Source organism: Patiria miniata, unplaced genomic scaffold (assembly GCF_015706575.1).
Source record: "Patiria miniata isolate m_02_andy unplaced genomic scaffold, ASM1570657v1 HiC_scaffold_3, whole genome shotgun sequence".
Lineage (NCBI taxonomy): Eukaryota > Metazoa > Echinodermata > Asteroidea > Valvatida > Asterinidae > Patiria > Patiria miniata.
Window position 1 is genome coordinate 21,382,800 of NW_024037069.1, and position 17,437 is coordinate 21,400,236.

General features: G+C 42.2%; 3 protein-coding genes across 5 annotated transcripts in view; 1 reads left to right on the forward strand and 2 right to left on the reverse strand.

The window, feature by feature from the left end:
• LOC119738632 (protein Jumonji-like) overlaps positions 1–1,444 on the reverse strand; it is a 53,912-nt gene extending 52,468 nt beyond the window's left edge. For 2 of the 3 annotated variants that reach the window (XM_038213540.1, XM_038213538.1), the window contains exon 1: positions 1,306–1,444. The gene's annotated coding sequence lies outside the window, so the exon portion shown is untranslated. Of the gene's footprint in view, positions 1–1,086; positions 1,109–1,305 lie in introns of those variants that run through there. The other variant, XM_038213539.1, reaches the window with a different exon arrangement.
• A 22-nt stretch (positions 1,445–1,466) lies between these two features.
• LOC119738633 (GPI transamidase component PIG-T-like) lies at positions 1,467–11,200 on the forward strand. Its single transcript, XM_038213543.1, is given in 11 exon segments — positions 1,467–1,759; positions 2,605–2,742; positions 2,745–2,781; positions 3,809–3,936; positions 4,167–4,276; positions 5,006–5,278; positions 5,968–6,112; positions 6,498–6,698; positions 7,726–7,891; positions 8,445–8,525; positions 10,448–11,200. Coding segments are annotated over 11 exon segments (1,908 nt in total). The 5' UTR covers positions 1,467–1,488; the 3' UTR covers positions 10,806–11,200.
• On the reverse strand, positions 10,835–16,941 carry LOC119736552 (ubiquitin carboxyl-terminal hydrolase CYLD-like). Its single transcript, XM_038210566.1, has 2 exons — positions 16,761–16,941; positions 10,835–13,231 (listed from the first exon to the last, which is right to left on the reverse strand). Exons 1-2 carry the CDS (start codon positions 16,939–16,941, stop codon positions 13,044–13,046), a joined length of 369 nt encoding a protein of 122 aa, XP_038066494.1. The 3' UTR covers positions 10,835–13,043.
• Positions 16,942–17,437: the final 496 nt, after the last annotated feature.

A 17,437-nucleotide genomic window follows, 5' to 3' on the forward strand; every position in this document is an offset into this window, starting at 1 on the left:
TTCTCAGTAAAAGCTTCAATATTCTCCCTGCTAAATTTGATTTTTTTAAGACATGCTATCACTTTCTGATGGCTGATAGTTCACTGCAGGGAAAAAATGAGTGATGTCCATGTATGTATGGCATTCTTCCCTTTTATTTTTAATCAAACAGAATTAGACGGCCTAACATTTCAATCCTAACAGAAGCTGTACCAAAGTTAAAATGGAATCTTTGTCAAAGGCAAAATTATTATTTTGTTCACAACAGATTTCCAGTATTTCTTTCAATTGACCCAGATATTTATTATTTGAAATCGCCTTCAGACCTTTTCCTACTGAAAAAATTCCATTAGTTTTACACCTATGAATGGTACTTCAGAAAATTCTTTGGATTTTTTTGTCTCGCACGACATGCATGACTTCATTTTGTTGGTGTAAGAATTCATTGCGATTGTGTAGTGAAGGGCCCTGTTCCCTATAACTTAGGGAAGGAAAATGCTTTGTTAGGTTATTGGACTTACCAAACTACATGTAGTGAGTGACATTACAAACCAACATGTATGAATGCCGTAGATATAGGGCAGGGTTTTTATTTTTTGAGGGAAATTTTTGAGGTAAATCGACGACGAAGATCGACAAAACGCAACACCAAAATAAAGATGGTGATAACTGCGGGAGTGCGGGGCACAATGATGAATGAACACGCAAAACCGCATTGATTCGCAAGGCACCAACAGTAAAAAGCGAAAGAAAATCACATTTTCTACTGCAAGAAACTGTTCAAAATAACCAAAAAAAATTAAATGATGTCATTAGAATTAACAGAAGTCTGCTTTAGGTTGAAAAAAGTCATTTTGGAATGATAAAAAAACACCCTTGACTGTAATTGGACAAAAACTCAAGAGGGCCCTTCACTTCACTACAAAATATGACAGTCGCCAAATTCGTAGGGTTTAAAATAACATGTTTTCAATCTGCAAATCAATTCATTGGGCTAAAACATTAATTTTACACTCAATATTTAATTTTCTAACAATGCTTGCGGTGAAAAAGAATTTGCATAGAGCAGTTACAGACCGCGTATTTAGAGTTCAAAAGTGCACGTACACAACCGCATCGACCACTGATTGCGGTCACCCATATCAATCTCGCAAGCCGCACTGCTGTTAACTACATCATGGGCGTACGACCGTACACGTACCTGCCGTTGTGTACGCACTGACTGCCCGTCACCCGTCCAGCGGTACGCGGCCCCTGCGCGCTTTCACCGAAACTCAACCAACCAACAAATCGGAGAGCTTTAAAAATGGAGGCAAATCAACTTACCTCTGGCAAAAGATCAAATCAAAAGCTGGTTTTACCGCACGCACGCGAGCCGGTATATTCCGGGCGATCTGGGCGAGATGTCCAACTCTTCGGCTGCGGTCATTTCTGCGTGGTTTAGGATACTGTGCCGCTGAAAAAGAGAAAATCTACAACAAAGAACTCCCACTGGACGCCATCTTCCACATGTGCCATCGAGATCAATTTTTATTTTTTTCACGGAGACCGCAAAAATGCAAGGGCGCCCTCAATGAGAAGATGGCGGCTCGCATGGGAGGTCGTGTTGTGGTTTTTGGTGTGGTTTTGGTGTCCGTTTTGTCTCCTTTTGTAGGGGCTCTTGGTGAAGATAGCTTCCGGGAGGAATTGTTCTTCAAGCCTCTGCAGAGTGGGCATGTTTACTCGCACTTCCAGTTTACAACAAACTGGAATGTGAGCCACACAAATAATGTGAATGAAAGTATGTTTCTGCATGGTTTTGTATACATTTTATACTCAGGCCTAATTACACAGTTCAAAGCAGTGGGATGCATATGGCTAATTCATATAAATTAAAATATTAAACTCACTCTACTTTTTTTAAATTCCTGATATTACCTCATACAATGTATTTGTTTCACTTGACAATTTTGTGGCCGATTGCCCTTAAAAATTTCATCGTTAAACTAAAACAAAACAGCCCTAAATTTTTTTAGTGAATTCCAAACAAATGAAAATGAAGAAAATAGTGTTTTTAAGTTTAGTTATTCACATTCACTGTGGATCTGCGAAATCGCCATGATCGGTCGATCACGCTGCACCATCATTTGATCGTACAGCCATCGGTCGATCGTTGCCATCGATCGATCACCTTTATTTTCTAATTTATGGCTCTGAAGGATGGTTTTGAAAGAGGGAAATAAAGTCTCAGATTTTCTACAGAATCGTCCCATCACGCAAGTGCATTTCTGAGCGATTGAGTAATAGCGTAGACTAGATCCACTGATCGCACCCAACAACAATTAAAGTACAAAGAGTCATCTCATGTGTATCACAGAGAAACTCTCTATTCAAAATCAAATGGAGCATTTGACAGAATATCAATAATCTGTAGTATCAAAAATCACAAGACCACTGCAATGGTTTGTTCATATGGTAAATAATGGACCTGCATTTGAAATCACTGGACTCGTTATTCTGAGCCACGTGGACTAGGCCATCCATTTCAGTTGATATGCCCTGTGCATTACACATTCTTGCCATCTCAAAATCTCCAAGTCTTTTTTTGTAACTCCCAAATCTCCTTTCTTTCTTTCCAACTCACAGTGTCCCACTACAACCTGTTTCCCAAGGCTCTGGGGCAGGTCGTCGCAAAGTACTCGGTCCAGGAACTTCACCTCTCCCTGACCCAGGGGCAGTGGAGGACCGAGAAGTGGGGGTATCCGATCACGTCTGCTCCCCCCGGGCACAACTGTGGGTCTGGTTCAAACCCTCCACGCCAAAGTGAGTACGTTGGGTACGATTGGATGGGTTGGTTTAGTACAGATGGGATTAGAACTGCCCAAATTCAATGTAGTGTAATTGAGTGGAGCAGGATCTGAACCCAAGACCTGTTAAAAACAGGTCTGGTGCTTTACTTAACCCTAACCCTGCTGAATCCAACAGGATCCAACTATGTGTATGTCACATACCCGATGGAGCCTGTTGGATTGAGCAGTTAACCCCATGTGTGCATTCCTCATGCAAAATGTTGGATTCCGCAGGCAACTGAACCGCATTATAATGCATTGTTGGACTCCGTTGGATTCAACAGACAACTGAAAATAAGGCACAGTGGATTGAACAGGAAAGTCCGGTTGGACTGTGTTGGATTTAGCAGGGTAGTCCTGAGGAACTAGTAGGGGGTTAGGGTTGACTGAGCAGCCCTATGTTGGTGGTCCTTCACAGATCACCAATGTAGGGTTGGATAGCTCAGTTGGTAGAGACCAGAGTCAGTGGTCCAGAGGTACCGGGTGCGATTCCTGCCATCATTAGAAATGAGCCTACTCAGTTTCCCGTCACGATTTGTATGATAAAATCCAGTCTCATGAAGTTCAGGATATAGAATGTAGAGCATAGCCACTATGGGCTCCATGCACAAGTACCTCCTCAACGGTACGAAAGGGAGAGTTGGGGGAGACCACTCGGAGACACATTCGATTCTGGCAGTTCTAATTCAACCTGTACTGAACTTAATCATTCGAATGCATTGCCGATGACGCCTGACACTCACACAAAGACCCTATGGCTTTGTACACATTCAGAATAGAACTAGTGGTGTGTACTTCGCACCTTACGTGCGAGCCAGTTCGCACACGCGGTGTGCTCTCAAAAGCGCCCTCTTCTGTTCACGCACAGAGCCCATTGTAGGTTGGGAAATACCAAGCCAACAATAGGGATAAGTTTGTCAACCTAGAATTTCTTGTGCATGTCAAATAGAAAAGCTGTCTTTGATTATACAGCTTCCTACTTTTGTTCTTTTAATTTCAAGTATTGACGAGTCGTGGAAGGGACTCATCAATGCCCTCTCTGGTTTGTTCTGTGCTTCACTCAACTTCATCGACGACACCAACTCGGCCAAGCCGAAAGTATCCTTCAAGCCGGCTGGGCTGGCCTCAGGTACGGAACCCTTCCAACGTTCCCCTCGTAAAATAGAAGACTCAGAGCTGAATGTTGTCTTGCCCCATTTCCATCTTCAACCTTCCGTTTGTCTCTTCTGTTTTGCATTGTCAAATCTGTTTGTTCGATCTTCTCCATAACCCTGTCATTGCAAGGGCTGACAATTTTTTCTCAGTTCATATTAAACGATGAATTATTTTTCTTATGATTTGTTTACTTTTTATTTGAAGAATCTTATTCCAAGAACTCAGCCAACATGCGCTATGCCTCCTTGCCCAGAGAGAACGTCTGCACTGAGAACCTGACGCCCTGGAAGAAACTCTTGCCTTGTGATTCCAAGGTAATTCCTGCTTGACACGGGCGTCCCAGAGTCACGTCCAACCAAACCATTTTAGGAGCGACTGTGTTTTAAATAGGACATTAATATGTCGTTTTCATTGACTAGACGCTGGCGTCATTCTTAACCGCTGCAGTCAATCTTTCAATGATTTGAACTTGTAGTTGCTACTAATTGTTTAAAAACATACATTTATTTTCATTTCAAATCTCATGAATCATTTGGTCTAGTACGAAAGGGATCTGAACTAGATCTGAATGTTCGTTACAAAAGGGATCTAAAGTAGGAAAAACCATGTTTATGTAAAAAATTAACATGGCATTTTGACATTTTCAACCAATCAATGAACGATGAAAATATTGAGATTAACCAAATAACTGGTGATATATGAAGCACAACTACAACCTTGAAGTCATATTCCATTTTGAGAGCATCACTTGCATTTCTTGGATATGTCTTTTTTCTCACAATTGTTTAGGTTTTACTCATGCAAAAAGTTAACATCATTCAATTTTTGTGTTGTAAATTTTAGTGTGTTGAGAGAAGATTGTATCACCTAACAACCACTTTAAAATATTTTTTTGACATAATCACTTTTCATTTTAATACCTATGCTTTTATCTTGGCCTTCAAATGCTTTTCATCCCAAATCCTCAAACATTTGAACACAATTTTGTTTCGATTTAGTCACTACTGAAAAAAAATGCGTTTTTTTCCCTCCCTGTTTTGCAGGCTGGCCTTTCCACTCTCTTCCACGCAGGCAACCTCTACAATGCCAACTACCATTCCCTAGCCGTCGACCTGCGGCCCGTCTGCGATGATTACCCAGCCTGCACCAGGCCGGCCTTGGAGCTCAGCCAATCCCTGGCCGTGGTGTTCAACCCGCCAGCCAATCACGACGGCAAGCAGGACTGGACGCTCAGAAGCCTGTTTGAGCGTCCGTTGAGCACGACGTGCCCCATGGCCAACGAAAGCAAGATCTATGTGGATATCACCGAGAAAAGTGTTAGTTTATTAACGCTGAAACAGGCATTGATTTATGATGTGTATTTATAAAGTGTAGGCATCCACTAGTATTGGTGCTTAAGGCACTACATCATTATTACCCTGCTCATTGGGCCAATGAAACATTCCCAATACTATCTCAGCTCCCTGGGGAGTATACAGCTCGATGCTGCCATTTTGGCACAAAGCAGCTTAAATCAACCGCAATAACCATCTCTGCCGTCACAGGTACCCATTTACTCCTGGGTGGAGAGAAGCAATGAGTGACAAAGTACCTTGCCCAAGGGCACACGCACCATCGCCGCAGGCTGGACTGGAACCCACAACCTGCGGAATTACCCCAAGACCATGAATTCAATCCTCCAGAACATGAGGCCATACCACGGCTTGCAATAACTGTATTTGACAATGGACCCATAGCTATTGTATTATGTACACACACTATGGATTAAAGGCATACGCACTCTGCACTCGGGTTTTATTCCAAATTTGGAATCTTTTAACTGTTAATGGAGCATTGGAGACAGCAGAGCTTAATTTTGAGTGTACTTTTTAATTCTGAGTGTACTTTTTACTGGCTGTAAATTGTTTTACCTAACAGACCAGAAGAATTCAAGGTTAGGTTAAATATCCGTTATTCTTTTCTCAGTGCATAATTTGTCTCTGCGTGTGTGTTATATTTTCTCCAGGAGTCTAACCCATGGTTGCTTACACCAGAATCCACGACAGTCACCAACAACAGGGGGCGCACTTACACTGTTTACGATTTGAAGGAGATCACAAAAGAGCACAAGATAAATGTGGCCATGAAGTGGAATGACAGTGTGCACTATGGTAGGTATATTGAGATATTATCCCCTCATACATATTCATGAGCCAAATGCACTCCTGTCATTGGTCGGTGTTCTCATGTCCGGGAAGTAAGGTAGCTTCCCCGCACGGATGACACCCATGTCGCCCAATAGGTCGGTAGCACAAGGGAAAACCCAAATATTAGCTACTAAGCTCTAAAATGCAGCAATTGAAACTACACTAAAAACATCAAGAATGATAAATATGCATTTTATGGGAGGGATATTTCATTGAATTTTGTTGAATATTCATAACGGAGCTTTGCATCCGGAGGTAGTCAAATCAGTCATGTGACACTCTCAGCCAATCAAGAGATAGTTTGTTGGTAAGGTGTCACGAATCCTAATGTTGTCTCTTGTTCCGGCAGCACCGGTGAGGCCACCCCACCTGCACGCCCACCGTTTCCTGTCGGGTTTTGGCCAGGAGCGTGGCGGTATCACCTGCCAGCTCTTCAACCATCACCCTACCGAGGCCCTGCCCGTGGTGTACATGGAGACAGTGCCCTGGTTCGTTAGGCTGTACCTGCACACACTGAGAGTGGAGAACAACAAACGTGTAGTCAAACCAGGTATGAATAACAGTAAAATAGCTAGCAAAATCCGCCAAAATCTACAAGCTGATCAATCCAGGATTGTACGGCCCAACCGCTACTTAGAATGTGGCCCGTTGGGTGTCCAGAGCTTTGGTTACATCCATAGCCGTGTCCGCATTGGATTTTTTTGGGTAAAATGTATGGAGACTGTTGTTAACTTGACCAAATTAAGTCCAGTGCAGGCAGCCGGTAAACTCTCCAAATTGTTAAGTGTCGATCGTCGGTGGTTCATTTATCCCTCCGCAGCGGGATGTTTTACAGGGCCAAGCGGGTCACGGAAGAGTTACATTGTCAGTTTTATGTCACTGAAAAGTCCCATGCGGAATGCCGCTACAATGTAAAGCATACATTTTGATCAGGTGGTTTATGTGATTAAGGACTTTCCGCGGGCCATGAGTAATCCAAGTGTAGATGCATGGTAGAATAACCACAGTGGAATGTTAACAATCACTAACGGTAACTGTTTACAATAGTTAGTCCAATGCGAATGCGGCTTATGACAGCAAGTTCCCATGTAGTTTCAATAAATGAAGACCGAGGCAATAGTTTCAGACAACAGGTGGTTCCACATTTGCTCACACATTACACAAATCTTGAATTCATGATGTGTTTGTAGTTTGTGAAGCTGCAAACACATCATTGAAGGTGAACGGATTGAGGAACACACATGCTGTGGATTGTGGAACACTTAATGCATGCATGCATATGAGCATTAAAACATTCTTGAAATGGCAATACACAACTTTTGAAAAGCAAAAGCTGAATGGCATTGTTGCAGTCGAGTCCATCACAGGTACTCACAAGTCAATCACAAGTCCTCCAGTCCATAATGTCGATCATAAAATATTCAAATGAACTGTGAGAAAAGCTTTATATTGTTCATCCCTATTACTTGTGAATGGATTTATGAATGGACTTGCGATTTACTAGTGACTGAAATTGTGAGTGGACTTGTATTCAACTTCAACACTACTGAATGGTTTCATCTGTGTCCTTACAACAGAGAAGCAGCTGTACACCCCAGGTAACGACCGATCCAACCCATACCTCCTGGAGATAGTCTTGACCCTACCGCCTCAGTCGGTTACCACTCTCAGCATCCAGTTTGACAAGGCTTTCCTCAAGTGGACTGAGTACCCGCCCGATGCCAACATTGGCTTCCACATCAGGTGAACTTCTGAAAATCTTGCCTTGCTTGAAGACTAGACATATAGAAAATTTGCATTCATCCCAAAAGTAACCTGCCGAAATATCAAAAATCTTACTCGGATTAAAGATTGTACTGGTACTAAACACCCCGTGAAATTATTCCATCTGGCTTGCTGCCATTTAGAAAACACCAAGAAGTGTATTTGATTTCCGACGGTCAGTCAATTGACTGATTTTTGGAAATTAAGAGAGCTATTGACAAAACATTTTTTTTGTGATCAAAAGGTTGCCCGTGGTTTTTCACTGATTTTTTTTTTCTCGAAAAGTGTAATATCCACTCAGCTGAAATTTTAAAAGTTTAGGTTTTGAACATTCTTCTTTTGGATTTTGAGTGGTGCTATTATTGGAAACGAACAAAATTCATAAAAAAACAAATGATCCTTGGATGCCTTAAAGTCCTCTTGTAGTGTGTGAGTTTTAAGGATTGAGCACATTGTTTCACAACACAAAGAGAGCACCCAAAAATCCTACCCATAATGATGCCCACTTTTCATATTTTGAATTGTTACACAGTTCCGCAATTGTGTCTGCCCTGATGCCTTCGTACGCCAACTTCACAGCAACAGATCTGCACAGTGCCAGACTGCATACAAGGTTTGTATGATTAACAGACGTCTAACATAGTCCTGTTATTGGAGACTAGCGTGGATTCAATCAAATGAAGTTAGTCTTAGGACTCCGTGCATGCACAGTAGATGTTGCTTTTCGACTGGGTTTGAAAGACCAGTGACCAGGACACACTGCATGCACGTACTGGTTTGCTCGAGTATACACAATGAATATTATTCCACAGGGCGGTCCCCAAAAAAAAGTTTACATTTTTTTAGATGCAGATTTCTCAAAACTGGGAAGACATGTTGAATTTGTTTGAAGTTATTTGAAAACTACAAGATCTTGGTGGTATATGGTGAAAATATTGTTGAAAATAAAGCCTACATTAAGAAATGGCGGCCATTTACAGAAACATGGTCAAAAACCAGTTTGTCCACACGCAAGTCTATAGCCGTGTCCGCACTGGACTTTTTTTTTTGAAGGTTTTACCGAGACGATGGTAAAATGAAAAATGGTCAAATGTGACCACTGTCCGCACTTGGACTTTCGACACGGGAAATTTTACCCCGACCGCGTGGGAGAAGTAACCGAGCTGTCACAGTGTCAGTATAATGACTCACCGTACGCAGAAAACAAATTGCCGATCACATTTTCAGCCACCGATACGCTCAGTAATATTACACACGCCATTTGCATGCATAACATAATCGTTTACACGATATTATTTCATCTTGACACGCTAAATCTTGACGAAAGGGCCTATAATTCTGACGCATTTGTGATGCACGTCGTCGAAGCCATGCCGCTGTACGATGTTCCGTGCGGCAGCAGTGCCATCAGTATTCGTTGGTTCCCATCGCATGCTTACAGAATCGAAGCTATGATGTGGGCCAGGAACCAGTGACTACGGCCTACGTACGGTACCGGACCATGATGTTCCGTGCATGACTACAGTAGCGTATCAGGACGAATTTGGATCGTAGAAAATAACAATACATCGGTGGAGAAAGAGAATTTCCGCAAATAAATTCTCAGAATGTGATCTCTCTTCTCTGTGTATGTATTTGTCCGTTGAAATATATATTTTAACGAGATTTTACCGCTCGGACTTGATAATACACCGCAGCGTGTTTCTACAAAATGTTCGGCCACTGCACGTGCAGGTTCGTGCGGTCTCTGTATGCATAACAGGGCGCTCGGGCCGGATGTACGCTTTCCTGAGCCGCTTTTACCGACTCGCACTGTCCGCACTGGACTAATCGTCTCGGGAAAAGCGACTCGGTCAGTTTTCCTGGGCGCGTGGGAAGTTTTCCTGGGCAGCAGTTGGCCAGTAAAAGTAACCGCTGGACTCAGGAAAAGTAACTGAGAGGAAAACGTCCTAGGCTGTCCGCACTGGACTTAAAATGGGAAAAGTACCCATAGTCTCGGTTAGTTTGACCAAAAAAAGTCCAGTGCGGACAGGGCTTATGAGACATGGTCAAACAATAGCACTGCGTGCACAAAGAAGTGCAATAACAATGACCATATCTCAAACACAAGTGTGGACAAATTGGTTTTCGACCATTTTTCAGTAAATGGCCGCCATTTCTTAATTCAGGCTTTATTTTCAGCGCCGGTTTTACAATATATACCAGCAACATCTTATAGTTAAGGAATATCTTAAAAACAATTTCAATATGTCTTCCCGATTTTGAGAAATCTGAAAAAGTGTTAACTTTTCTTGGGGGACCACCCAGTACATGAACAAAGCTATAGCGTCTTCATGCGAGTGTCAGGCATCATCGGCAGTGCATACGAATGTCTCTCCCAGTGGTCTCCCCCAACTCTCCATTTTTAACCGTTGAGGGAGTACTTGTGCATGACGCCCCAACTTGTCAAACAATCATATAAGATTTACAGAACAACTTTGCACTAGGCGTCTGTCGCAGTCTGAATGATCTCAACTCTGTCCTTTTGTCTTGCAGCACGGTCAGTGACCCCATGCCCGGCACCCCCTTCCTGCGCATCTACACCGAGCCCCTCCTGATCCAACTCCCCGTCCCTGACTTCAGCATGCCGTACAACGTCATCTGCCTCACGTGCACCGTCGTGGCCATCGGCTTCGGGTCTCTCCACAACCTCACCACGCGCCGCTTCGTCCTCTCGCCGACCAAAAAACCCACAGGGGGTCTCAAGTCCAAGATCTTGAAGTTCTTCGGGCGGTCTCCGGCCAAGGAGGAAGGGAGCACGCCCGCAGATGAAGAGAAGGAGGAGGAGAGAGTTGTTCGGGATAGAAAGGCCGGTGGTGATAATGGAAAAGACTTGAGAACTGAAGACAGTTGATGCAATAAACCAGACTTTTGAAGTTGATATAAGTATGCACTAGAATGATTTAATTTTATGTATATAGCTTTGTTAAATCACTTTTTGCAAATTGCACTGAAAAATTTCATTAATTGCACATTTTTATATAATTATACAGTTCTTAAGATGTCATTTAATGACAGGATACAAAGGTTATTGATAAATTTCAAGCAGTTTTTCTAAAGGAAACAGTTTACAGTAGTGATTGAATGATTTTTCATCCTCATCTGCTCTAAGTAAGTACTGTAACTCCAAACTCATTCTTTCTTGCAGCATTGTCAGCTATTTCATACACCACCTCATTTCAGTAATCCTAAATATGCTCTACATTGTCTTCCTTATGTAAATAAAGCTTAATTGTTATTTTAAACCAAGCCGGAACTTTGTTGAACTTTGTAAATGAATTCTCTATTAACATTCTCGAAAGGAACTTTGTTGGGTTTTTTTCTCCATCTTCTTCTTCTCGGGTCATCACACCACTCCCTCCCAGTGTTGAGCACATAAAAATGTAACACAAATGATATTACATGTATTTTTAATTTTACTGATGAGCTCTATAGAATAACTGTACCTGGCACATTTGTAAAGCGCTACAGGAAACAATATTATTAACCCTCCCTCTCTCAGTGACAATCTGTAGCCCTACGAATCAAAATCTATCAGGTTACAAGTTTTAACAGGTCTGTAAACTGGCCTCATATAAGCAAAATTGACAGGTTAATTAAAATGGCTACTACACAAGCTGTAGCAGTATTAATGGTCAACCAATCGATCAAACCAGTTATACGAAAATCCATAGGGATTTCTGGTAGTTGGTGACCAGCCTGTACAAAAGAGAGAGTTAGGGGTTGGGTTTTTTGACAGTTTGTTATAGTTATAAGTAAAGGAGGGTTTTAAAAGCACAAACGGAATCAGAATTTATGTTTCTTTTCCCTGGACAAGAAAATCAACAGAACAGTGACAAATAAGGATGGAGGGCAACGAAACGGGACAATACGATTTCAAAAGCAAAAACTAAACAAGAACACAAACTTAACATCTAAACAGGACAATCAGTAGAATAAATGTACATGTACATCAAAATTAGGTTTTCTATCAACTTCCTCTTATTTGTAAATGATAGCCAAGAAAATATAAAAGGGGAAAGGTTTCCCTTGTCTGAGTATCTGCTAAAAATATACAAAACTGATTACTGTCGGAAGCATCAAAACCAGTTTGGCCTTTGACCTCTTCTTGACTAACCTATCTCAATCTGGTTAAAGAACATGTATAAAGCCAACAATCTGTGAGCAATGGTCATTACAGTAATAAAGATTTCCCATTTTCTCAAACATGTCTTGAATACTGTAGTTTTATAAACAGAAAAAAAATGGCTGAAAGGCCACATATGAATGCATTTCTAAGACACTTTTCATGTACCACCTTTAAATTTATCAAATACATCAATTACTCAAGAAAAACAAAAACAATACCACAACCGACGCATAATACATGTATGTGAGATCTTTTCAACTCAAAAACAATGAGTTCTGACAAAATGTGGATCAGAAACTTATTTGTAGGATACCTTTACTGCTATCAACAAGTATATTCAGCCCTAAGTTGGCACTCCTCGGTTTACTTTTCAAGTCAATCTGTGTAAAGAAATGTAACAAGTACACATAATATCATTTGTGAACTTCATGATTCTGTTTACAAGTATTTCAGTTCAAGCTATAATGTAAAAATGGATTACTGGATTCATTAATTCAATTCTTAACTTAGTTTTAAAAAAAAAAGGGTTTCTGATCAATGGGAGTGCAACTCCCTAAATGTACATTTCCAAACTGTTGTAACATCTACTTTTTTGTGTGGCCTGCTGAACAGGGGTAATATTGTGTTATAAATGTACAGAGAAAATGGTGTGTGTGACTGCGCGTATGAAATATATGCATCTCTGGTTCTATCAGGTATGCCACACAGTGTCATTAACAGTTGCTGTGAAGCACTCTCACAATACAGTGTTGTAACTAGGAGGGGGAATGTGGGGATGTGGGTAACTCCCAACCCAATTTCTGTAACCAAATTTCTGCAACCCGAGTCTTAGCATCAAGCAAAATATTTGCAATGCTTCCAGCCTTAGACACTGCAGTAACGACCGAGCTGATTGGCTGAGTACGTAGCAGCACCTTCAGTCTTCATTCATTAATTGATCAGTAAGATTTTATCTATAGGCTATTATAGATAAAACTGGTTGTGTTGCTCGCTATCTGAGTACATGTAGATGTATGCATCTCCCAGTAACCTCTCGATGATCTCAGTCAGTTGCTTGCCCTCGATGCGGGCCTTGATGTGATCCACGTCCACCCATCTCCGGAAATCCTTGAGGTGTGTGACCTGAGGGATGTAATAACCCTGCTGGTCACCTTAAAAAAGAAAAAAAGACATGAACAAAAAATCAATAAATATAGTATATATGCAGTGGCGTCGCCAAGGGGGGGGGCAGGGGGGCACGTGCCCCCCCTGGAAAACCTAGTGCCCCCCTGAGTGCCCCCCCCCCCCATCAAATGCTGGTGCCCCCCTATCCTCTGCAAAATTCTGTGCGTTGTTAAAATCATTACCTCAAAAATAGCAATTTCTTGAGATATCTTCAGATCGAATTTAGCATCAAATGTGGCACCATTTTGCATCTAGCCCATCCTCCGTATGCGAAAATTTTCCAAAGGGGAGGGGGGCACCCCCTCCCCTTAGACCCCTCCCCCAGGACAGTGATCCTTATCCACCTAAGTGACCCCCCCATCAAATGCTGGTGCCCCCCCTGTGCCCCCTCCAGACTGAAAAGTCTGGTGACGCCACTGTATATATGTCTACAGATGTTATGACTAGCCCTATTTTGTACCATATTTTAAAGGTAGAGATCATTTGCAGCTATCCAAAAAATAACTGACCAAATTACTGTTGAAAAGCTTACTTGGTTCAGGGTCCAGACCTGTAAACAGACTGCCATAGACCTTGGTGGTAATTACGCACATTTCCCAAAATTATAATACTCACAACTCTCTGAGGTGCTCAAGACATGCATCAAATTAAGCTTATTTCGTCATCCTTCATTTTCTGTTCAATATTTTTTGGGGGCTAACCAATGACTTTTGGGAGAACATTTCATCCAAAGATGATCACCCCTACAAGCAGTCCTGAAGCTCATCGCCATTTTGAAAATGGACGCCTACGCTCCATTGCAAAATAGAGCCCTTTTAGGGTCTATTTTTCATCCAAATTTCACAGAACTTAATATGGGTTCGCAGTCCTGCACAGCTACCACCCTTCTTTTTTACAAATCATCAAGTTCATGGCCCTCAAAATGCTCTTATACATGTACCGGGGAATTTGAGGGCATGCAATCGTGATGCGGCCGACGTAAGCAATTTTGTACCGATTTACTGGACTGCGCACCCCTAAACTCCCTGTGAAATTATTCCTTCTCAGGCATGCTGACATTTTAAAGAAAACCAGGAAGGTCATTTCCAATGTTAGAAATTTCTTTTAGTAGTTGGTTTTGTATAGTTTTGGGGTGAATCCATAAATGGGTGCACGCAAGCGTTGACACAATGCTTACATGCACATGGTTGCATTTATTTGTTGGTTCAGTGCATGACATTGCGTAGCTGCATTCAGTTGAATGAGAATGTGGTCTGGACGCTGATTTCGGGTGCAATTTAAAATATGACTCGGCAACTTTTGAATTGAAATCCAGATCCTAGAATATTGATTTCTTGGAACAAACAGCATTCAGAGAGATAAAACTTTATTATGTTAGTTGTTAAGCAGGGTGCCGGTCAACTCGGTCCGTGACCAACTCGGTCCGTGACCAACTCGGTCCGAGTCAACTCGGTCCGTGACCGACTCGGTCCGTGACCAACTCGGTCTGTGACCAACTCGGTCCGAGTCAACTCGGTCCGTGACCGACTCGGTCCGTGACCAACTCGGTCCGTAACCAACTTGGTCCGTAACCAACTCGGTCCGTAACCAACTCGGTCAGTAAACGACTCCATCCGTAACCAGCTCGGTCCCTATGGGAAAACGTGTGCAAAACGACTGCATTTTCTTGTAACAAGGCAGGGCGGTCTCGAGTGTGTTTTTTCCCCAGATCTCCGTACGCACTTTATAGTTTCTGTCATTTGTCTGTTGCCTCAATTTTTAGGTAGCATGTGGACACAGCGCCAACGGCCATCGCCACGGTGCACGGCCGGTGGCAGTGCCACGCCTGGCCGCACAGCGCAAACGGCCATCGGCACGGTGCACGGCCAGTGTCAGTGCTGCACCTGGCCGCACAGCCCCACCGGAGCTGGTTACAGACCGAGTTGGTCACGGACCGAGTTGACCTGAAAGCGTTTAAGCACCATGCATCTTTAGATTTTGAGCAGTTTTGTTACTTTAAACGAAAAAAATTCACAAATGACAAATGATCTACTCTTATAATAATAATAATAATAATAATGAACACTTGGTAAAGCGCCGGTATCCATCAGGCATGAGGCTCATGGCGCATACATACAAAGAAAAACATTAATTACAAAAACGACGTAGAAACAGATGGTTTTTGAGGTTAGATTTGAATGCAGACAGGGATTTCATTTGGCGTAGTTCAAGTGGGAGATTGTTTCAAAGTTCCGGGGCAGCATGAGCGAAAGTCGGTTGACCCCACGAGTTAAGCTACAATTGTGACTGGTTATGAGGTCACTTAGAAATGATTTTTGTGACGCCTGTAGACATTTCCTTATGAAAAAAAAAATGTGTGTCTAACAAATTTTAATACTGGGTTTTCACACTTCACTGCTGTAACGGATCTGAGTACTGAAAAAAAAAAAGTACTGAAAAATTTCAAAAGAAAGGTGGGACTCATGATCTCTTGCTTACAAGTACACTAATTGTTATGCGCATCTGAATATTTTTTATGCAAATTTACCATTTACAAAAGTACCATTTGGGAGACACCTTAGCATCAGAAGTGATACCTTTAGGAGGCGGGGGGAACTAGAAATGGCTCCCTAATGCCTCGCATATATCAGCTCCTATTTAGAGGCAAAGCTGGATCGATTGCTCATTGTCCAACACTTAAATATACCATATTGGGGTAGGATAAGGTAAAAATGGGGTTAGTGGTTATTAATATGGTGATTGGATTGCACAACAAGTAAAGCCCAGAGCATGAAGTTAAGTCTATGAGTAAGCCTCATATCTCGCTGTGGTCCACCCCTTACCAGGGACTCACCTCCCAAAGCCATGGGGTCCAGACCCCGTACCCCAAGCTGGCGTGCAAACGCCTTCCGCTACAATTTACAAAGTTGGAAAACATTGTGCACAAGTCTGTGGCAATGTCTCATTAAGGTGTCGCCGTATTGTTTTAAGTACCATTTGGAGAAGGAATTTTAGTGTCGCAAATAGCTCAAAAAGCTTAGTTGGGAAGAGAAACCCTCAAATATGGAGTTTTGTGGGGGTAGGGTCAGTTTAAAATGGGGTAGGGGTCACTGAGATTTATCCGCAAGTAAGTCTATATGAAATGGTAGTCCATTTAAAGTATTCAGTGAAATTAAACTACTGAATACTGATTAGGGTAACAGAATTTGCTTATTATTGCTATATGACGGCGACACATCTCATTGGGGCGACAAGTTTGCGTCGCCTTATTGTCAAAACTACCCTTATTAGGAGAAGGAATTTTGCTGTCACAAATAGTCTAGATCAATTGCTCGTGGTCCAAAATATAGATATAGGTTAAATGATAAGGCTATTGGGTTAGGGGTCGTTTTATGTTTGTGCACAACTCTATGGGAGTGTCGCCCTATTATAGCATTAGTAGTAATTATTATTATTATTATGCCTGATTCAAAGCACTGAGCTATCCCGCTGTCGCTTGGCAGATTCCTAGTCCAATTTTTTTTGTCACATACTTACCCTGCCGATCGGCCATACTGTCAAAGAACACCCATTCCGAATCCTTCTCCCTTCCGGCTTTGACAAACGCTACGTAGTGACTGGTCCGGATGCAGATGACAGCAAACAGGTCCATCATCTTGGGGGTCAGTAATCTCTGACGGTGCTGGTCTACTTCCTCTTCCGAGAAACCTTTTCCCATTGTCTTAGAGAAGAATTCCTTCAGGAAATGGTCTGGGACGGTCAGGGTGGTGGGCTTGTGGTCTGCCCGTCGGGTACCTACATGCATCTGGTTTGTGGGAAAGAAGAAATGAATACAAGGATTCACAATACAGAATAGAAATCCAACCTTTTCTGCTAAAAGTAGACTTTGCTATAACAACATTAAAAAAAAATCAAAAATTGAAGGAAAAAAAATTGACTGAAGCGGGGAATGATCCTGCCCCGGTACTGTAATCCTTTGATGTTCTATCATGTCTCAGACTATGAGTACAAAATCAGTAATCAGTGTGATTAACTGTATAGGTCACTAAATGTGACTTACCACATTGAAACAGTCATCACAGTAGTTCTTGATTGGTATGGTATCATCTTCTAAACATTCCGCCGATTTGCAGGCACTGCACTCAAAGACGGCAAAACTGCCGCACACTGTACACGTCCTAGGATCTGTCACACAGACATATGCAAAACAGTAA